This window comes from Empidonax traillii, unplaced genomic scaffold (assembly GCF_003031625.1).
Source record: "Empidonax traillii isolate 1590-97213 ecotype Southwest subspecies unplaced genomic scaffold, ASM303162v1 scaffold216:size1596308, whole genome shotgun sequence".
NCBI classification, from domain to species: Eukaryota; Metazoa; Chordata; class Aves; order Passeriformes; family Tyrannidae; genus Empidonax; species Empidonax traillii.
Window position 1 is genome coordinate 1,114,784 of NW_020955409.1, and position 23,287 is coordinate 1,138,070.

Here is a 23,287-nt window from a genome sequence, read left to right on the forward strand (position 1 = left end):
CACAGCCAGCACAGCCCCGTCCTCCCCCCGGCAGCCGGGGCACGTGGACCGGGAGCAGCGCGGCCATCCACCATGCAGCGCACGTCGGGCCCATTTCCCACGCCGGCCGCCTGCCCTGGGGGAGGAGGGGAGGAGGCGAGGGAGGAAGGGGGAATGATAGAAAAGGGGGGGCCGTTACCTCTGCTCCGAAAGAGGAACCAATCCACTGTGAAGGACGCAGCACTCCCGAGCAGGAAAGACATTGCATATTCAGAGAGAGATTGCATGTGAAGACACTGCAAAAAAGAAAGAAAAGGAGGGGGGCTGGGGGTGCAGACCGTGTGTGAAAGGCACAGTGTGTGTAAGAGAGGCCAGCGAGGGTAGGAAGAGAAGGGGGAGCGGTTGCACATGGCAAGAGAAAGAAATCACTCATTCGCTTGAAAGAGGCTCTCGCAGAACAGACCGTAGTAAAAGTAGACATGGGAGACAACGGGGAAGAAGACGCAAGCAAGAGACGAGCGTCCATGCCGTGCAACAGCCCAGAATCCGATTAAAGTTTATGGCAGGGAGGTTAAAAACGCTCTCGTTCCGCCCCTCCCCTGGCGAATACATTAAGTTTCCTGGCTGCGTTTAAAAACACAAAGGGAAGGGAACAGCGGGAGCAGCGGCTCGCGATTGTAGTGCCAGTGCAGGGAGCCAGTGTAATGCAGTATGCTGGTATTTCTACGTACTGGCATGCCTGGATCTTACTCTGTGAGCAAAATTTCCTCCTCTTGGAGCTCCAGAACAGCGAGGGGGAATTTTGATAAATTCAAGTTGCTTGGCAAATATAATAGGGATTTGGTATTAATCCTACTTAACCCGCTGCGAAGATGCTGCGTTCCCGAGCCCCCCTCCTCCGTCCGGGACTGCGGCGGTGAGCACTGAGCCTGCGCCGAGCAGGGCTTTCTCGCTGATGCTGCAGATAGAAAGCCGAGTGTCTCCAGCATCGGCGGGGGAGGGTTTTCGTGTTCTGGCGAGGCAGGGATAGCGCCGGGGCCGGTGCCAGGGCCGGAGGAGACGCCGGAGGAGTAGCTCTGCAGCCCTCCGGAGAAGGGAGCAGTCCTTCCCTCCCTATTGCCGACTCCATACTGCGCGGCTCTGCCTCTCTGTGCCTCTGGACTCCCCAAGGAAAGAGGTGGCAACCTTCACTCCCGCCTACAGTCACTCACTGCCCCGAATGACAAAGACACGCTGTGACCGTTGCTTTGAACCACCTCAACATATACGACCGCTTTTTGCTCAAATATGCCATCGCGATGAAAGAAAAGCATTTCACTATATTCGTCTGCATGCATTTTTATTCAAAACAGCCACTCATAAAGAGGAATGTACACACGCACACACAGAACCCGCAACAACTTGTTTTCCCACATGTGTTCGCAGAGGGAGAAAGAGCAGCCGGATTCTTGCTTCCCCCTCGCTGCGCGCACGCACGGACACACACACAGAGGCACACACACATGCCCACACCCGCAGACACACACATACACACACAGACACCCCCGCACACGCCGATTATCCCCACTGGCTGCCCTATGTTCGCCTGCTCCCGGAGTCTCCCTTCTCCCTCCGGGATCCGAGCGGAGAGGACAGGTACAGGAGCCAGGCATCACCAAGGGTAGGGGGGCACACAAAAGCCGTAGGCGATTAAATGGCACAGGTCAAAAGGAGACGCGAACTAGGGACGGCAGAATAAGCAAAGTTGAGCAGAGAGCTTTAACATTAAAGTTTATTTCCCGCTTACCCAGGTAGGTGACGCTACATTTTAGCTATCAGCGAAGCAGCAAGTCTCTTCAGAAATAAATCTGTTACTTCTTACATGTGTTTATTCTACTAACCCTCCTGCCCCCATTCTGATCATCTTCTCCGAGGGATTTTTTTTTTTTTTTCTCCTAGGAAACCCATAAGCACTCTGAAAAGACATATTCAAATCATGATAATAGGAAGAACACCATTACAAAACCCGAGAGGCTCAAACAGCACTGGGAAACAGGACGAAAGTCTGAGATCTAAGGCAGCCCCCCTTGTTCCCTGGAGTTTTATGCAGTTGCAGTGACTGCAGCTATTTCACAAAAGCAACGACACGACAAGGGAAGGTGGGAATCTGCGAAACGACTTTCCTTACCAGCGTGATTCCGCAAAATGCAGAATAGAAGAAAAGAAAGGCGAATAAACATTTGCTTTAAAAATCGTTGCTCGATTCACAGTCTACAGCGGAGGTGGGGAGGGAAAGGGTAGGAGAAAATCACTAGAGAGGTTTGAGAAGGCAACAGAAGCAACACTCGGGCATGAAATGAGGTTCGGTTTTGAAGACTGAACTGGTGTTTTGAGATGAGCAGCTATCCCACTTGCAGCACTAGCAGCAGCAGAGACAGAGGGTAAGACTGAGCTTTCTGGAGTGCAGCGCTTGACTCGTCCTCCCTCCTCCTCCTCCCTCCCTTTCTCCCTCCCTCTCTCACTTTCGCTCTCTCCGCTCTCCCTCTTTCTCTCTCTCCCTCTCTCTTTCTGTGTGTATGTAGCGCAGGCGGCTCTGCTGCTGCAGCGTCAGGGAAGAGCTACCGAGAGAGGCTTCAGCAGCTCCCACCACTTTGGGCAAACTTGCCGGTTTACTGCTTCTTCTTTTTTTTCCCCTTTTTTTTTTTTTTTTTTTTTTCTTCCGAGTGGGAAGCTTCTCAATTTCCATTCAACATTTTAAAGCACAAGCCGCTCTGCCGTGAAAGCGCCTGATCCACACTTCTCTGAAAGACACAGGAGGGAATACACAATTGCAGATTTCACCCACTGTGGCGGTGCAGAACACAGGAAACAACTGACTGATATAATTTTATTTGCAAATAGAACTCTGGTTTTTTTTCTTTTTTTAATCGCGTCGCGGCTCTTTTCCCCTCCCCTTTGCCATTCCGCTTATATGGATGTAATTCAGAATCTGTGTTAATTCACGTGGGGGATCCAGTTACATCTTGTTCCGCTCCGGGTATATTTACGAGAGACCAATAATCGCCTTTGGACACATAGTTTTGTTGCTAACCTTTGAACTGAAAGGATCAAGTTCAGATCTGGTTACCTGCATTGGGACGGGAAGGAAGAGGAGAGAGAGAGAGAGAGAGACTGCAATCTCATTTGTGAATCGCTCTCAGTGCTGCAGATCCAGATTGCTATAACACATGCAGTGCAAATGCAGGTAAGGCACACACACAAACTGCGGATGCAAAAACAAACTTGGGACTGTTGTGTGTCTATGTTCTTATCTCCAGCCTTGCAAATTCTGGGCAAACGGCTTCTGCAGTTTCTGTATCGTTGCTTTGTGACTAATGACCTTGCGCAGAGTTGTTAAAAAAAAAAATCCGCTCCGGAGAAAGAGCTGAACATTTAAGGCGATCTCTGAAGATGGATTTGGGTGCTTTTCTGCCAACCAAAGGGGATATTCTGTGGACTGCTCTGTAATACTAGGGTTCTTCTCCTATCAGCTGTGCAGCTACCGACATTATTGGGATTTTTTTTTTTTTTTTTTTTAAAGAACTGCCCATTGCTAAGAGGATTTGGAGTTTTCCCGACACAAGCCCTTTGAATAAAGCGAATCACATTTTTTTTTCCCCTGTGTGTGCAGAGAGGGGGAAGAATAAAGCTAATGCCTTGGTCGTAAACGGCTGAGAGAGAGAGAGGAGAGAGGGAGAGAGAGGGAGAGAGAAAAGAGAGAGAGAGTGGGAATTGTAGTTAACTCTAGTGTCGAAGAAGACGACCTGGGGGGCTTCGAATCGTACAGTGCTGCTCTTGCTTTTATTGCAAACCTTGCAAAGTGATTACAGTAAAATCAGAGAGGAGGAGGAGAAGGGGGAGGAGAAGGAAAATCCCATCCTATCTACCGAGATGAATCTTTAAAAAGCAAAATACACTGTCCCGTGAACTGTAAGTATATCGCAACTGGAAGGCAGGGAGGGCAGCAGAGGAGCCAGCAGCAGGGTTTTGACCACCAATTGCACCAGCCATGAGAAAATAAGTTTCCAGGAATAAAAGGATTTTATAATTGATCACCTGGACGCTCAGCCGCTCTGTTGGCTTAACAGGGGAGTTTACTGGGGGGGGGCAGGTGGGAGTGAAAGGAGGGGGGGGGGGATTCAGTGCAAGGAAGATGAGGAAGATGCGGACCCTCCTTGGCTTTGTACATTGCTGCTGCTGCTTCTTCCTCCTCCTGCCTCTGCCGCTCTGGGTCAGCCTGGCAGCGGCTAAACAGCTCCTGAAGTACCGCCTGGCCGAGGAGGGACCCGCCGACATCCGCATCGGCAACGTGGCTTCCGACCTGGGTATCGTGACGGGCTCCGGAGAGGTGACATTCAGCCTAGAGTCGGGCTCCGACTATCTCAAGATCGATAACATAACCGGGGAGCTGAGCACCACAGAGCGGCGCATCGACCGCGAAAAGCTGCCGCAGTGCCAGATGATCTTCGACGAGAACGAGTGCTTCCTGGACTTTGAGGTGTCGGTCATCGGCCCGTCGCAGAGCTGGGTGGACCTCTTCGAGGGCCGGGTCATCATCCTGGACATCAACGACAACACCCCCACCTTCCCTTCCCCCGTCCTCACGCTCACTGTGGAGGAAAACCGGCCCGTGGGGACCCTCTACCTTCTCCCCACCGCCACCGACAGGGACTTTGGCCGCAACGGCATCGAGCGCTACGAGCTGCTGCAGGAGCCCGGCGGGGACGGCGGCCGCCGCGCCGGAGGGGGAGTCTCGGCCGCGGCGGCCCCCGAGAGCGCCTCCTACCCCGGCGGCAGCAAGCGGCGGCAGGAGGCGGAGGCGGCGGCCCGCAGCAGCGTCTTCGAGCTGCAGGTGGCCGACACCCTGGACGGGGAGAAGCAACCACAGCTGATCGTCAAGGGGGCGCTGGACCGGGAGCAGAGGGACTCCTACGAGCTCAGCCTCCGCGTGCGGGATGGCGGCGACCCAGCACGGTCCTCGCAGGCGATCCTGAGGGTGCTGATCACCGACGTGAACGACAACAGCCCCCGCTTCGAGAAGAGCGTCTATGAGGCGGACCTGGCGGAGAACAGCAGCCCCGGGACCCCGATTCTGCAGCTGCGAGCCACCGACCTGGACGTGGGCGTGAATGGGCAGATCGAGTATGTCTTCGGGGCTGCCACGGAGTCTGTCAGGCGTCTACTGCGGCTGGACGAGAACTCAGGCTGGCTCAGTGTCTTGCACCGCATCGACCGGGAGGAAGTGAACCAGCTTCGCTTCACTGTCATGGCCCGAGACCGGGGCCAGCCCCCCAAGACAGACAAGGCCACAGTTGTGCTGAACATCCGGGATGAGAACGACAATGTGCCCACCATTGACATACGGAAAATCGGGCGCATCCCACTCCGGGATGGGGTGGCTAGTGTGGCTGAGGACGTGCTGGTGGACACCCCCATCGCCCTGGTGCAGGTGTCAGACCGGGACCAGGGTGAAAATGGTGTGGTGACCTGCACTGTGGTAGGTGACGTGCCTTTCCAGCTCAAGCCAGCCAGCGAGGGTGAAGGGGAGCCGCAGAACAAGCGCAAGTATTTCCTCCACACCTCAGCTCCTCTGGATTATGAAGCTGTCCGTGACTACAACGTGGTGATTGTGGCTGTGGACTCTGGCAGCCCCAGCTTGTCCAGCAACAATTCCTTGCTGGTGCGGGTTGGGGACACTAATGACAACCCTCCCGTGTTCAGCCAGGCTGTGCTGGAGGTCTCCTTCCCAGAAAACAACTTGCCAGGTGAGAGGGTGGCCACAGTGGTCGCTACGGATGCAGACAGTGGCAAGAATGCCGAGATCACCTACTCACTGGAGGCCTCACCCCTATCCTCAGAGGCTCCAGGCAGCATCTTCAGCATCGACCCCGACTCTGGGGATGTGTCAGTGCAAGCGGTGTTGGATCGTGAGCAACGTGACACCTACGAGTTCCAGGTGACAGCCCGGGACAAGGGGGTGCCATCACTACAAGGCTCCACTACAGTGGTGGTGCGGGTGGCAGACCGCAATGACAATGAGCCACGCTTCATGCAGGATGTGTTCACCTTCTATGTGAAGGAAAACCTGCAGCCCAACAGCCCTGTGGGCATGGTGACTGTAATGGACTTTGATAAGGGCCGCAACGCCGAGCTCAGCCTCTCCATCCAGCCCGGCGACCATGACCAGGCAGCTGGCATCTTCTCCATCGAGAATGATACTGGAACCATTTTCTCCACTGTCTCTTTTGATCGTGAACAGCAGACTAGCTACACCTTTAAGGTGAAGGCAGTGGATGGAGGTGAACCACCACGCTCTGCCACTGCCACTGTGTCTCTCTTTGTGATGGATGAGAATGACAATGCACCCACAGTCACCTTCCCCAGCAACAGCTCCTACACCGTGCTGCCACCCTCCAGCAACATGCGCACTGTGGTGGCCACAGTGGTTGCCACCGACGCTGACACTGGTCTCAACGCTGACCTCAACTATAGCATTGTTGGGGGTAACCCCTTCAAACTCTTTGAGATCGACCCAGCCAGTGGTGTGGTGTCACTGGTGGGCAAGTTGGCCCCCAAGCACTATGGCCTGCACCGCCTGGTTGTGCAGGTGAATGACAGTGGGCAGCCTCCCCAGTCCACAACTGCCCTACTGCACGTCTTTGTCAATGAGAGCCTGTCCAATGCTACCATAGTGGAGAGCCAGGTGGCCCGCAGCCTTCATACCCCCCTGGCCCAGGACATTGCTGGTGACCCCAGCTATGAGCTGAGCAAGCAGCGGCTTAGCATAGTTATTGGCGTGGTGGCTGGCATCATGACTGTCATCCTCCTCATCCTGGTGGTGGTTATGGCCCGCTACTGCCGCTCCAAGGGCAAGCATGGCTACGAGGCTGGCAAGAAGGACCATGAGGATTTCTTCACTCCACAGCAGCACGACAAGGCCAAGAAGCCCAAGAAGGACAAGAAAGGCAAGAAGGGCAAGCAGCCCCTCTATAGCAGCATTGTCACTGTTGAGGCTTCCAAGCCCAATGGGCAGCGCTATGACAGCGTCAACGAGAAGCTCTCAGACAGTCCCGGTATGGGCCGATACCGCTCCGTCAATGGTGGCCCGGGCAGCCCCGACCTGGCCAGGCACTACAAGTCGAGCTCGCCGCTGCCCACCGTCCAGCTGCACCCGCAGTCTCCCACCGCCGGCAAAAAGCACCAGGCCGTACAGGACCTGCCCCCGGCCAACACCTTCGTGGGTGCCGGCGACAACATCTCCATTGGCTCGGACCACTGCTCCGAGTACAGCTGCCAGGCCAGCAGCAAGTACAGCAAGCAGGTAAGTGCGCTGCGCCCTGCGCATCCCCCACAGGGCCCTGACACGCAGACACACGCACAGAGTGGATGAGGGAGCGGGGACTGATGCCGCACCCCCTACTTCCCACATCGGCACAGGCACACACCACCGTCAGGTTCAATGACCCGTTCAGTCTGGTATCCCTGCCCCCCTCCCCCCAGGCAGGCAGGTGCACAGCACACAGCACGCAGGAAGGACAGTCGGATATCTTTATTGTTTTTATTATTATTATTATTATTATTATCATTATCATTATTATCGTTATTATCATTATCATTATTATCGTTATTATTACCATTCCCTCCGCTTTTCAGACCCGGCAGCCAAACAGCCTGCCCATGCGGCCGCACTGAGGGGGGCAGGTTGCCCCGCCGCAGGTGCAGCGGCAGCCAGGCGTGGAGGCAGGGCACGGGCCGGGGGCTCGTCCGCCAGCCCCCGACAGCGAGCTATAAGGCAACTTGACATGCCTTTATTAGCCGCTCACTCGGAGGCCAAACCCGGCGGTTTGGGGGGGGAGGGGGGGTGGGGAATCAGGACCCCCCCCACGCCAGGCGGAGCCGCCCGCCCCCCGGCCCCGCCTTCAGCAGCCGGTCCTTTCGCTTTCCCCGTCGAGATGCTTTCACAGCTTCTGAGACGTGTCGGCCCCGGCTGAGGTGGAAAGTTTCGCCTCAGCAGCCAGGTGTTTCGGTTGCTGCCTGCCTGACGCTTCCTAAAGCTGTGAGTGAGTGGATTTGCAGCCGACGCACTGAAGCGTTAATGGCTGGAATTACCAGGTCTTTTATTAGGACCAAAATGCTTAAATAATCTACACAGCCTATCTGCGATCTATTTTACACCACAGAGAGTACACTCATTGCAATAGTTGCTCTGAATACACATAAGCGTGAGTTTAGAATCGCAACTCCAATATGTGGTGGTGTTTTTTTTTTTTTTTTTTTTAATGCCCCTCTTGCCTATCATATGAAATTTCATTCAAGCTGAGAGGCCCTCATTTGCCAGCCCAGCTGCCGTGTAGCTCTGTTTGTGGGGTGTGACTACCATGAGACCTCTTGGAGGTTCCTTCAGGGGTGCCACAAGTGACTGGCTCTGGTCTCGGCTGTGTTGGCAGGGATTGGTTCAGTGAAGCTCCGATAGCCTAGAACTGATGGTAGTGATTGCTTTACAATCCTTATAATAAAATAGGGATGGCACAGAGGGGAATCAAGCTCCTAAGTGAAAACGTATGTTTATTTTTAAAGACGCATATATAGCCTGAACAGAGGTTGCTTTTCTTTGGAGGAGTGTTTATTGGGTGATAGTGAAATGAGATAATTCACACCTAAAGATTTCCATTACATCCTTACATATAAGATAATATTCTGAATATTTCCTCAGCTACAATGCATGTTACACAAGAATCTTGAAACAAATGACTGCTGATTCGTGTAAGTACACAGCCAAGACTGGAACAGGGAAATTCTGACTTGTTTGACAAAAATGCTTTGTGTTTACTTTATTAACATGCAAATATGGTGCACGATTACTTTTTTTAATACTTTGAAATGTCTACTAGTTTAGTACATTGAAGTTTTGCCATGTGTTGCCACTATTTGCATTCTGCTCAGAAATATTTAAAATACTGTAAAATAACATAATTGTATGAGCTCCTCCAGTCTTTCAGGTCACCAAAAAAGTGTGATTGATGTACTATCTGCCAGTACTTTTGTGTATGTGGTTTTACAACTGATATAGACTTACAGACCACTTGACACAGTAGTTTCTGAGTGATACATTTCATTAACTTTCTCCTAGAGAGTACATCACAATTTCAGTTTTAGTCTGTATAAAATACAAAGTACTAAGAAAGTTCTTTATCTTCCATCTCTAAGGCTTATTAAGCACATAGCAGATTATGCCATTTTAGCGAACACTGGAATAAAAGGAGCGATGTATCTGCTAATCAGATACCGCTTCTTTTTTGCTGTTGCAATTCATCTAAACATATGGATTATAATCTGTTAAAGTGTAATTTCTTTTTAGTGCAAAAGAATGACTTGTATTCTAAGTGTAGGAATGGTAAAGGAATATACCTTACAAATTACTGTTTTGCTTGATAAAAAAGTTAAGATTTTTATTTAAGATTTAAGAAGTATGTTTTGAATTACTTAACATTTTCCAAAAATAAGTTTTGATATAAAATATATTAGAAAACTTCTTTGTAGAAGAGAATGGCTTTATTACACTTGCACAATCAGACTAAAAGAAGTACACCCTGAGTTGCTCTATTACTTATGTAGTTTGTTACAAAAACAATTCTCAGTGTTGATGGTTTTCTTGTGCCAAATATTTAGTCTGTTGTGAAGGTTTGTTTACCCAAGTAGTTTATAGCCAGTTATCTAATGTCCTATCTGTTTATTTTTAAACAAATAGAAAATATTTGTACACTTGTAAAGCATATACATAAGTTGGAAATTGTATAAGAAAACAAAAAGGTAGTGCTAAATAACAGACTTTATGGGAGACCATCAGTGGTAACCTTTGTTACCACTGTCCTATGGGTACTTGCCAGCTTGTTGCTGAGTGACATTTGTCTGGTTTTTTTCATGCTTTTGCATAGTAATGGGGACATTAAGACTTACTTGCATAAGCAATATATGCCCTTTTCACATCTCAAACATTGATAGTTCAGTATTTCTTACTTTAGCAGGAAAAATATATGAGGAGTTTAACACCCAAACCACGTGGAGCTCTTGTTCAGCACATTGTTCCAAGAGAAATGTGAAGCAGATGCAGATAAATGTGGAGTATATCAGGTTCTGATGTGGTGTATATCAGATTGTTTCATAGTTCTCTTGTACATGTAAAACAGAACCAGTGGCATATTGACATGATCATGGTAGGGATACTACTTGAAATCTCTAAGACTGTCTTTATTTACTCATTGTCAGTTGTCTTTGTTCTAAGGAGACATTAGAAGGTGGATAAAATTTTAGAACAAATAACTGGACTCAGCAGAATGTACCTGCTCTAAGTTATTGGAGATGAGAGCAATACTAATTTCCCATTAGTGTAATTAGAATAGGCAATTGATACTTTTGTATACCTACAGTAGAGCAGTCAGGAAATAAAGTCTCTACTTACATGACCGACTGGTGTACCTCAGCGAATGCAAGTTGTTTTCATTCTGATTATTTGATACTTCCTTTTTAAGTTGATGAATTTAATTCTTGTATGAGTTCCCAAATATATCTTGTTTGATACAACACTGTATAAGAGAACTCCAGTGGAGAAAACTGCAAACAAATTTGTGACTCTCCTCCTTCTTGACATTATGTGTTATATAAAGTTAAAACCTAAATTCTGTATTCGGTAGACTTCTGGCATTGCATTGTCACTTTTTGTAGGACAACTTTCACAAATTTAACTCCTATTCTTGTTTAACATAGTATTACTCTGAAATATTCTTTTAGCCTCTTGCTTATCAATTCTCTCCTTTGCAGTAAGGCATGTATCTACTTAATGCCAAACGAATTTTAAATCACTTAGTATTCCATAGGTCTTAATCACTTGCCAAAAGTTAAAGCTGTATGCTGCCTGTGAGGACCCTGGTTACTACTAACTTCCAGCGAAGACAGCCAAAGATAAGGAAAGCTCAGGGCCTTAGGGGACTCACTTAGCAGCTTGGAGAGTTACATGCTTAATTATAATTCTCATAATGGATTTTAATTGTAAATAATTGTTTATTTTGTTATTTAGTTTCATATATGTCTTTATAATATATGCTTCCCCCCCCACACACTTTGTCTCACAGCTCAAAATAGTGACATCCGAGCAGGTTTATTTCACTGAAACTTTTAATCATGAGTCGACATATTAACAACCACTGTTTGAACAACAGCCCTTTTAAACACTGTTTATATGTTTTTTTGCCATCATATTATTTTGTTTTCTTTTTTATTTGGTCTACTAAACATGATTATTGACTCCTTAAAGCACTGCAGTTATGGTGCTGGTGGTTTTTTCTTTGTTTTTTGTTTGATTGTTTGTCTTTGTGGTTTTGTTTGTTTTTGTTTATATTTTTTAAGAGTTGCTGGTCACTATCAGTCGAATTAGCAGAATCAGTACAGGAATTTCTGAGCAGCATTATTTCTTTGCTTGGGGTATTGACTTCTTAGCCAATTCTGTAATTCTTTATGAAAAATCACAATGCCTTTTCTCGTTGGAAATGTACTGTTTAGTGAAGAAAAATATTTGTCATACCAGAGTGGGCTGACACACTAATCAGAATTAGATGCATTTCCTGTAAAGTCTTATTTTCATGAAAGTGAAATATATAGAAATTAATTTTTGAAAAAGAATTTGTACAGTAGCTAGTTAATTTATTTTTGCAGTATTTCAAACATCAGTCCGTTGCAATATAGAAGCATTTTAACTAGTTGGTTATCATATCTTGTATCTTGTATCTTTAAACTAAATGGGTCAGTTTCCTCATAAACATGCACATATATCCAGCAGCCTTGACAGGACCCAAAATTCATTCATTAAGAGGAGAATCAGTTTAACCATGCAGGAAAGCACCATCTTTTTTCTTGCTGTGTACACACACACAGATACACAGGGATGTTTATCTCAAAGAGTGCTTTTTATAATCACAGAGCAACTCTAAAGGATGAAGGTTTTACACCTTTTAGCTAAGCAAATATCCTACAGTATAATAATAATAACAATTCATAAGTGCAATGTCAAAAAAAAAGGGAACATTGTTATTAAGTATAAACATTTACATTGGTGAATTCTATCATACATTTGACTTTAGTACTCTGTAGTGAAAAGTGTACAGAAGTATTTTGAATTTTCTGTTCTCATTTTGCATTATATTAAATATTTTGCAATTAGTTTTTAAAAGTGACCCACATTTGACCTTCAGTAACAAATTATGATGAAAGAGAGGCTAATTAAACATGAAATGGATGGATCATTGATGCTTTAATTATCTTTATTTAACACAAAGTATTCCACCGATAAGTGCAGCTTTTATTTTTTTTCTTCTCCAGTAAAATCATCTTGTACAGTGCACAAATGACTAAGTTACCACTGAATCATTCTGTGCTCCCAGGAGATGTACAAAGCCAAAAGGGACAGGATCTGAGTAAAGGAGGATTCATGCTCTGAATAAGTAAAGAACAGTACTATTATAGGCAAGGGGTAGCAAGAAACATCTTTTAAAGGATACAATCTGATTTATCAACTCAGACAGCTCTCTGGCGTTGTACCTGCTGTTATGAACCTGGGTTATAACCACTGTTAGCAGTTTGACTATCAGAATGTCAGTCTTTGTACTGTAGCAATGTATTTCTGAGTGTGATTCTTCCTCTTTCTCTCTCTCTTGTTTTTGTCTTTTTTTTTTTTTTTTTTCAAATTTGTATTTAGTTGCCTTGTTTTCTAATATTTGGGATATTTGCTCATTTGACCATCAGTACAGCTGTGTTTCTGAGAAATACCCGCAGCTTCAGTAGTGTTTTCCTTTAAGTATTTTCTTTCAAAAGTTTTATAAGGTTTATGTAGTTAGTGATCTGCTGGGCTACTTTGAGATTTAAAGCTAATCAATTTGGGTTTTCATTAAAATATAAAAGAAAAATCAACAAACTTCAGAAGTAGTTAGCATTATGCTTATAAGTCAATTAAATCCTTGACATGCACTGTGAACTCTTCTGTATGAACTCTTCACTGAACATTTTAGTATTTAATTACCAATCTTAACAGGATTAACATAATTTTCTTTGACTATATATGTATAGGAAATACTGATGCAGGCATATGAGCAAGTACAGTACAGTACCTAACAGGCTGGTTTTCTAAATCTGCTTCCAACATAAACTGTTAAAGCTGCAAGATATTTTCCTTTTTTTCAGTCTTAGGCTCTTAGGCCACATATAATATGTTCCATGTCATTTACATTCTACATTTCTCCATTTTTAAAAATTCATTATGTTTTTAGGTGTTTCCATCTCACTGTGTGCTGAGGGGATAGTATTTTTGTATTTTTCTTTCCCAATTTTTCTTTCCTGGAAGAGTAGATTTGTTGTCTAACTGTTATCAGATTTTGGACTTCGTAGCATATACTATGCATTCACTGTAATCAATAATTGAAAGGCTAATAGACCAACAGCTACTATCAAAGATCAAAATAACGCTTTTATTATTGTTATATAAATTTTTATAAGAAAATTTCAACATTCATACAAGTATATTTCAAGCTAGGGCTGACAAACTATCTGCCATATTCTTAAGGAAATAGAGACTTCCCAAGGTCACTTTTATTTTGCTCTTGTGGATGACAAAATATCGCACTACTGGTGGAGTAACTGAGGTTAGCTGGGACATCTAAAATGTGTTTTAGAAGAACAGAATAATGCATAGGAAGTTTTAAAACTTTTTTCTTTCTTATTTTAATACAGTTTTCTCTGTAAATATTTAACTGAGAGCAGGCCACGAACACAGGTCAAAATCTCAAAATACGGTTATACCGAAGTACCAGTTAGTCCAGTTCCTGAATTATGTCAGTGACACACACTGAAGTCATCCAGCTGTGTGGAACTGTGCTTACCATGAGTCATTTGCTCACTCCTGTGTGGCCATTTTCACTGAAGAGATCTACAATTACAATTAGGAACAACTTCTGAATATATTAAAAAATAGGGAATTAGCTGTATATATAGCATATATGAAAAAACTTTGTTGGTTTGTTTTTTTTTTTTATTATCCACTTTATTTTTTGTGGAAGGAGAAGATGGAAAAACTTAAGTAGTAGGGTTTTTCACGTTTGAACAGAAACAATGTGCTGTCCCCATCTAAAACTGAAAGGTAAACAAACTTTCTTTTTTTATTGTTTATGTCAGTCAAGAAATCCTCTCATTTAAGTAACACAGCTGTTTTGCAATCATGAATTTGTAAGATGCTGCAGCATAGCCCCAAAAGTACAATTCAGTTTTACTCAGAGTGGATCACAAATGGCACAGCTCTTAGAAACTGAAGAAAAACATTGTCTTTTAAAACTTAATTTACCTTATTGACTGCTGACTAGAGTGGGTACATTTTTTAAAGGCAAACATTTTTCTGTCAGATGAGATTTTGTTACAGATTCAATGTTCTGAATCAAACAACCTAATATCTGAGTTTGTAATTCTTGAATGAAAGGAATGTGTGGTTTCAAGTGGCATTCTTGCAGTATTAGAAAGCAATAAAATTAGTATTTAGCAAAGTATTTGATATAGGCTCTTTTATTATCTCCAGATAATTATAGATAATGTAAAGTCAGTTTTTTAAGACTAGGTACAGAAGGTAGGTACCATCTGATGTGCTGAAAATCACTCATAGAATATGTTTTAGAACTAGAATATAGAAATTCTGATTCCATCTGCCAAAAATTCACAGACACTTTTATCTTGCAGTCATGTCTGAACGATTTCCTTTATGGTACCACCTTGTAAGTAACAAAATACCTGCCACCTAATAGGATAATTATTTCTGCATTACACATTCCCGTGATGATTATGGAGAGTCTGCCATAAACTCCGTGAAAATCAGGTTCCTGACTGGGGTTACGGCCAGGAAGTGTATTCTGTGTTATATGCCAAAGGTTTTCTCTGTGGTAGCACTTGTCAGAGAGTAAGGGGAGGGGCTGCCATAATTTATTCTGTTTATCCCTGTATAAATGTCAAGGACTTTTCAGCCCTGGAGCAGTGTAAAATATAAGAAGTAGCCCCTGCTTCCTTCGGATGCCACCTCTTGAGAGGCAGAAATTCTTCAGTGCAGCCTAAAGACTCATTGTTGGGGGAAAGATCCTTTATCAAAGAGAGTGCTTTTACAGGAGTACAATTTGGAGTAGAATTGTGTTTCTGAGTTTAGTGTTATGCTGGAAAAATGAACCAAAGGAAACGATGGACACCGTCTTGGCATTCTGGTTGTGATTCAGCTGTCTGAACATATGCATCCTAATGTCTCTTTAGATGCCTGAAGTTTCTTAGCTATCTGCACAGAGGGTGTGTGACGCAAGACCTGGGTGTCTTCTGGGACACTCTTCTGTAGCTGCAGCTCAAGGCCAAACAAAAAAGCAATCACTAAATCCTTTGGTTTACTTAAAGGAACAATAATTAAAACTAAATTAAGTACTCTGCATGTAGTGCATTTTGGCAGGCTCCAAAATTATTTTCCTGTGAGAACATAAACACAATTTCCAAATGTGTATGTGCCATACACATGCATATTAATAGAATGTGTGTGTGCAGATACCTGTTCACATACATACTGATTTTAGGTTGACAACTTATTTTTTAATTGAGACAAACTCCTTCTGGTCTCACAGACACAATGACAGCAGTTCGCTTAACTGAGCTTCTATTCATCTTCAGACCTCTCAGGATGATGTTTATCTCATTTTACGTGAAACTGTTGGTAGTTCCGCAAAAGTCAATCAAATTTGACTAATATTAATTGTGGTAAATTGTATCAGGTTTTATAATATTCAGAAACTACTTCATATTTAAACAAAATATATAGAGAGAAACCAGTTTATCAGTTTGGAGATGTTTTACATCAAATCCCCTGCATTTAAGTTATCAACATGTATATATGTATAATTTGCAAAATAACAGAGTAGGTTTTCATCATGTATTACATCAAAATATAAAATTATTTTTTAAAAGGGTCTGGGAATGATATGGCTTTAATGAAATTTCAAAAAAAATAACACAATTTTAAACTAATGGTACAGCAAGAGTACATTTGTCAAGCTACCTTTGTTCAGTTACATGATAGGTCATGGTGTTTGTTCGTGGAGCTGTGTGTTACCGCTTGTAGGCATATTTATGAGAAAGATTTAGCCTGGAAAATTCTATCAACTTTATAATGCTAAACTTTGCCTCTCAGGTGAAATCTGATCATTTGCTTCGGAAAATCTGTTTAGTTTATTGCAAGTCCCATTTTAAACACTATATTTAACAAGAGAAAATACTTCTGAAGTTTTCAGTCTTTCTAAAGATGAAAGACAAGAATGGAAATATAAATAGTAAAGCAACAGCAAACTAAAACCTTAGTTAGTTCACCTGGTCCCAATGTTTTCAAAGTTGTATTTGAAGTCCCTATTTCCCCACCTTTATCAGTCACAACTTTTATGTCTGCTGGTTTCAACATACACTTGATCTTGTTATGTCACGCCTGCTCTGAGGGAAGTTACACTGTTATAAAATTTATGAGTAATGAAACAGTGAATCAGTTTCCTTGTCTCCATCCATGTATTCCAAATTGGTTAGAATGGCACAATGTGTGCCATGCATGATAGAGAGGATATCAATCATTCTGCTGAATTAGAAAAATGCTATTTTCAATGAGCATGTAATTATGTTCCAGCTGAAGTACAAGTTTACAGAAGGACAGTAATTGATTTCCTTGAGAGAGAAATATTTATTTTTCAAGTAATATTTGAGTTCTTTTACAGAAGGAATTATTTCACTGGAAACTAGGAATCTCTACTTAACAGGGCACTACATGCTCAGCCTCTGAACTTCAGCTCAGATCTTGGGTAAGATCTGTCACATAGATTTAGAAAATTCACTCAGAAGGCTTCTCTGACTATATACTGAAGATTTTTTTCCTGCAACTTAAGGGCCTGAATCGACCATTTTATTTTAATGGAATTTTTCTGACTATGAGTAAAATTCAGCTATTTTTAGAGCAGGTGTGTTAATTTGTGTGAGTAAAAGTGACAGTGATCGGGGAGAAACAAAGCAGTACCTGCTTCATAGAGGCTTTCAACTATGAGAGTTTTTCGAAGGAATTGCAGCACATTGTCTGGGTCATGTATTTTACTCAATTTATTATTATATATATATAAAATGGAACAGCAAAACATACCTGAAATATTTAACTACAGTGCAGATGTGAGTAGGACTTCATAGGCTGACAGAGAACTGCTGAGGTGCAGTAAGTTTTTCATCAGCAGGTTTATGTAACGGGTGGGTTAACTCAGTAGGTTCCGACCTGACACTGGCAAGTCCTTTGAGCAGACATGAAACCACCATAGCTTTGTGCAGCACCATAATTCATTCTGTTTAAATTCTCCAGGACCATATGTGGGATTGTATGTTAATAAAGTAATTGTTGCATGTGGTGTTTTCCTGTGCTTTTTTACAGGAATTAAAACAAACAAACAAACAAAAACAAAAAATAACCCAAGAGAGGTTTAGTTTAGATGTGAAGGAAACTTGTGTAAGTATTTGCAAAAAGGATTCCTCTTTGCCATCCTATGTTTTACATAAATCACTGGACACTTAAGTAGTTTGTTCCTTTTTGTGCAACACCAGTCCTTTAAATAATTATTTATGAAATATTGCTGGTATTCTGGATCCTTGTGTTTGTTCTTGAGTGCAGATGAAAAGATAAGCAACAGTGTGAAACTACTCTATGCAGAATAAATGAAGAAGAGTTTGGTTTCATTATATTGCAAAATGTTTTATCACTTATGGTCTCGCATACAAGGAGATGGGGGATGTTTTATTCAATTGACTCTCGAACACTGTTGAATTAATTCAACTTGGGACTTCCTAATGCTGAATATCAGTGCACCTTTCTAGGACCCTTGAATGCTAAATTTATGTATTTTTTCTTTACTAGTTCTTAATTAAATATATAAATTGACAGAACTCTTTAAATTATATGGTAAACTTCTTGGAGAAATAATGTTACAGAAATATGAAAGGGCTGGCTAAAGCATCACTTTACCAAATGTTTCTAAAAGGCTTTATGTATTCATAAGACTTCACGATCTACTATTGATGCAAATTACTAAGGATAAAAGAAAATCCATCTATTATCAAAGAAAAAAATAAATAAGTCCATGGATTTGAAAGACTTAGCATTAAGGACTAAGTATTCATACTTTGTGATAGGTTTATAGTAATTGACAGTAGAAAAGACTTCCTTTTAGTATTCACAATGTGGGTTATTTTTTTTTTTAAACTAAAGAAAATGACTTTGCCATAAAAGCTTCTCATGTAACATATCCTGCTTCATTTCATAATTTCATATTCTTCACTAAAATGTCTCAATTAAAATATGACCTACACCATTTCATGTTGTGTTGGGCATTACTAGTTTTATTATTATTACCCTTACATTTAATCAAATTGTCTGTAGCTAAATAAATAGCATTTCATCAAGAGCCGTTGGTTTTCAATCAGCTAGGAAACAGATTACTGGCCTGAGAACAGATCTAAGGCTAGTGTCTCCAATCTGCAACTAATTGTGTGCTGATAATAGTACTGCCCACAGGCAAATCTTACTTGCTGTCCTGATCTATGATAGATTTTCCTGTATGTTAATATTACAGCAGATGGAGACATTTTGTAATACTGTTACAGTTACTATATTTAATCTTTCCTTTTTAATTGGAAATACATACTGTTTGGAGACACTATCTCTATGTTTCACTTCTGAAAAGAAATGTAGAAAAGAAAAATCTCAAGAAAAACATTAAAGCCATGCTTTTTCCTTTAGCTTCTCCTCTTAAAACAGTTGCTTCTTTAAAGGATAAAACACTGTTGATACTTAAATATTTACATGTAATATTACATATTCGACTGCTTATCTCAGAGGGGTGAGGAATGTGTCTGAAAAACTGCAGCATGAAGTAGTGCTTCACTCTCTCTTGATGTGGGGGCTGTTGGGGGTGCAGGTGCCAGGGTCTTCTCTGGATCAACTGCAGACGATGTACTCCCTGTATATAGTATATATCCAGATGACTTCATTAAGACTTTATAAATATTTTCATTTTTTCCAGCATGAAGCTGATTGGGGTGACTACTGGAGTACAAAGTACAAAGTACTTCAGTTCTGTACCAAGACTCCATCATTTCAGGCACTTAACAAATGCAGAACATACTGTAAAAGCTGCTTTTAAGCAAAGGATACATAGAGGGTAGACTAGCACATACTGTAGTAAGCACATTATAGTGTTCTGGAAGAAAACTGTCTTCTGGGCTGTGTACATTGTTCTTGTGAAACGATTCCAACAGTTACAAATCTGTTTTTTCACCTTGCTAGTTATGCAAACAGCTCTTCACTTTTTCTCTAAAGCAAGTGGGAATTGTTCACTGTCACAAATAATAAATAACAAGAGTACCTGATCTGCAGAGCATGGAAGTGATAAAAACACATGCTTATGAGTGCTTGAGATTTCACAGCTATTAATTCTGAACTTTTTGATTGCAGTTCTGTTTTACAAGAGTGAATGCTGTTAGGGCAGCAGTACACAGTGACAGTGAAGGATTATGACAACATGCATTTGTCACTGTAAGCTTGATAAATTCAGTGTAAGAGATGGTCAGAAAATGCCCCTAAACATGAAGTCATAAAATGCATCTTGCCTTTACTGAAAATAAAAATATTGAACATTTTTTTATTACTGCTAAGGATCTTTAGTAGTAATTTCATACTAATATGAGTATGTTTGAGAAGATTTCTTTATGTGTAATGAAGTATATAGCTCTTGTCAACGTTATTGAATTTCGTAACACGTACATTGAGGAAATCTAGGAATTTATACACAGAATATATATGCACAGAATATATATGCATAGAATATACAACAAGTATTCACATACAGAAGGGTCCTTTACAAAAGGTCAGAAAATACTATACCATGTTTGTCATTCATAAAAGTCCCAAGGACTCTTCAGGCTTTCATGAACATTCTAGAACATTTTTAAAAGTACCTTAGCACTTGAAGTCTAAATTACAAGTTTGCCTAAAAGTGTACTCCCCAACTACTACTAAGTAAATCAAAATGTGGTACATCATGTCTTCCATTTTGAGATTGCAGCATTCACAGTGTGGTAGGAATATTTCAAATCAGAAACCCCATTTTTGGCTTATGGGTAGAAATAGGGATTTCAGTAATAATTAGGCATCATTCTGAAAATTTGTACTGTGAGACAGCAGGACAAAAGGAACCGGATGCTGAATCTGTAGTATTTATGCTCAAATTTTACAGCAAAATCCCATATTCTACAGTAGAAAGTCCTGAATAAAGTAAGTAATTGAGTAAGAACATGTCTAGAAATGTTAGTACTTCATTTTTTAATCTTTATCATTGCAGGGAATTCATCTTCAGCTTTTCTGAAATCCTCACTGAGCTGGTAATTTTTTTCATATTTTCAGAACATCATCAAAACCATGCTAATCTGGACCAAGGGCACGTCTCAGAGTCCTTGAATCTCTGAAGAAAACATTTTACTGTCTGTTCTATTTTTGACGTATTAGAGATTCACCTCAAACTTCTACAAAACATATATAGAGGACAATCTGATTATTTACAAGGTTATAATCAACAGTTTATGGTTCATTACAAGATTAATAAGAAAGATTTGCAGATCCAAGAGGCGTATGCTGTCCCATCTTTAAGGCATTGTAAACCTGTAATCTGGAGGAGGGAAAGGAAAGATCTCATGAGAAATGGAAATCCAGATTTTTTTTTTTTCCTGTAGTATAAAACTGTAGGTACTTCATTTGTCACCCAAAGGAAAGTCTTAGCATTTAGGCAGGACTTTTCTTATAGAAGATGATTCTGTCTTTTTCATATTTGTTTCTTTTTTTAGTCCCTAGAATTTTCTTCATCACTCAGAAAGAAGAGCTTTTTTTTTAATCATTCAACACTCTAGATTCTGACAAAGTCTTTCATTAAATAATAAAAAAAAAATATTTGGGAATAACTTTGTCCAGTAAAACCGATGCTCTCTACCTTCCTCTTTATTTTTATCAAAAACAGTGCACTTTTAAGACACTGGGTCGTGTAGTAAGGAAACCTGCATCTTTCTGTGCTTTTAGGAATGCCTACTTATTTTTTCTATGCTTGCATTTGGAATGATTTTGAAGGAACTCTTACATGAAGCAAAAACTAGATAACTACTACTACAATTAAAGGAATAAAATGAAGAGAACCTGTGATTAAAACAATTGCTCCCCAAATCTCTTCTCTCCAGTTTCAATTTTTTTTTTAACAAGAAAATTCTGATTAAAAAATTAACCTAGTGAACCTTAAAATAATCACTTATATGTCAGCTTCATGAAGAGCTGTTGTAAGAGCCAAAATAAGACAAGTTTTGAGAGACAAATAAAATAAATATGTTAAATTTTCTGGTGTTTTGGAGGGAGAACTTTTCTTGAGGAGGCAGTAGAATATGTATACTGACATATATGGGGATTTTGCTCACATGTAATGTACCATGGACTCCTGTGTCTGCCTTCTAATCTGCCTTCTAATCACAGTTTTGTGCTCTGCATCTTTAGTCTTACCTTCCCAGTGAAAATGTAACATTTTCTAGATTTTCATTTCAGTCTCTGTTCTTCCCACTGAATCAGTTTATTTTTCTAATACTATAGGAGTCAGATGTGGCTGTGCAATGAGAGGCCAAATGTTAAGAAAATGTTGAATCTGAATATTATTTAAATTTTGGTTTTTTCCATTGGATTGCAGAAAGTGTTGGAGATCTATAAATATTACCATTAGTTTCTTGTTGCTTTTTATGTTTGTTTGTTTTTATTTTTAATTAACATCTGCCCTAAAACCTTAAATATTTGAAGATCATAGCATAAATAGTAAAAGGTAAGACAGTGAAGACAGGAAAGATATTAATTTCTGTAAACGTCCCTGTCCCATGGGATAGCAGCACCCGTCTGTATGACTTCTTGGGCACTCTTTTCCCAAAGAGGAGTTTTCTCTTTTTATAATAATGACAAAACCAAAGGAATAAAAAAACACCAAAACCAAACACCCTACCAAAAAAAACACAAAAAAACCCACCAAAAAACAAACCTGCAAAAATGTTCCCCAAATCAGGCTTTTTTCTGTTTACATGAATCAACACCACAAGTTAAATCCAGACTCAGTCTGGCAAACTCCTCTGGCTGACCTATGCTGTAGAGAGTAAACAGAGGAGACGTCAGTTTTATGACTAATCCTCTGTTTTTCATGAAACCTTTTCTTTTCAAAGAGGCTTAAGTATTTCATGCACAAATGAAATAGTGCCCATGTTCTCTACTTTTCCATAATTCAAGAGCTAGGAAGCCTGATTTTTGAGAAGCTTATTCTGTGACTTTGTGTGTAATTGACAGTGAAGGGGGAAAATGAGGCAATGTTACGCCTTTGCCAGCTCTTTTTAAAGGAAGGAATATACTTACTCATTAATGATCCAAGCTATGAATAGATTCATGGTTTATAGCACAGCCTTAGAGCGGGTTAAGAGAATTTAAGGGTTTATCACACAGTCTTAAAAGGGGCTAAGAGAATTTAAAAGAAAGATATTCAGACTGGAAAATTCTGAGTAAACATTTATCTGTCTTCTTGGCAGTTCATTATTAAATTATGTGTTGGCATTTTACAGGCACAGACAAAAAAGAGAGAGGTACAGGCAAAGAAATAGAAACACACTGATGACCCACTCAGAGTTTAAGCAGAATAAATATTTAGCATTTAAAGTATAGAGCAGAGGTAATAAAAATCATTGCAAACTACTATTCACAGTGCACAGTATCCAGTAATACAATTGAGTTTATTACATTACTACGTGATGAACTACTGTATGATTCAGTATTATTACACTTTTTGTTTGTCCTACACTTAAATTTGTTCAAAGTCTTGGAGTAGTTCCAAATAGTAGATGTAGATTTCATGATGACCAGCAAATAAATCCATTAATATTACTAAGATAATGAAATCACATCAAAGTGTGGTTTGGTTTTGGTTTTACTTGCTTGTTTGTTTGTTTGTTTGCTTTTTAAATCAAATATTCTTATTTAAGGGGAGTAGAGGAAGAATCCATGTGAGAAATATAGGACCTTTTTAACAGCATGCTGTCATGGATGTCCTTTAACATAGGCTCAAATCTATTTTACTCTAGACATGCCCTCTCTATATAT

The 23,287-nt window shown here is 41.4% G+C and overlaps 1 protein-coding gene and 1 long non-coding RNA gene across 5 annotated transcripts in view; one reads left to right on the forward strand and one right to left on the reverse strand.

The window, feature by feature from the left end:
- LOC114059307 overlaps nt 1–718 on the reverse strand; it is a 4,269-nt gene extending 3,551 nt beyond the window's left edge. The window contains exon 1 of the long non-coding RNA XR_003571638.1: nt 179–718. This is a non-coding gene — a long non-coding RNA (uncharacterized LOC114059307). The remainder of the gene's footprint in view (nt 1–178) is intronic.
- Nucleotides 719–2,528: 1,810 nt separating this feature from the next.
- PCDH7 (protocadherin 7) overlaps nt 2,529–23,287 on the forward strand; it is a 271,416-nt gene continuing 250,657 nt past the window's right edge. For all 4 annotated transcript variants that reach the window (XM_027887582.1, XM_027887583.1, XM_027887584.1 and 1 more), the window contains exon 1: nt 2,529–7,318. In XM_027887582.1, coding sequence (XP_027743383.1) covers nt 4,151–7,318 — 3,168 coding nt within the window. In that variant the 5' untranslated portion in view covers nt 2,529–4,150. The remainder of the gene's footprint in view (nt 7,319–23,287) is intronic.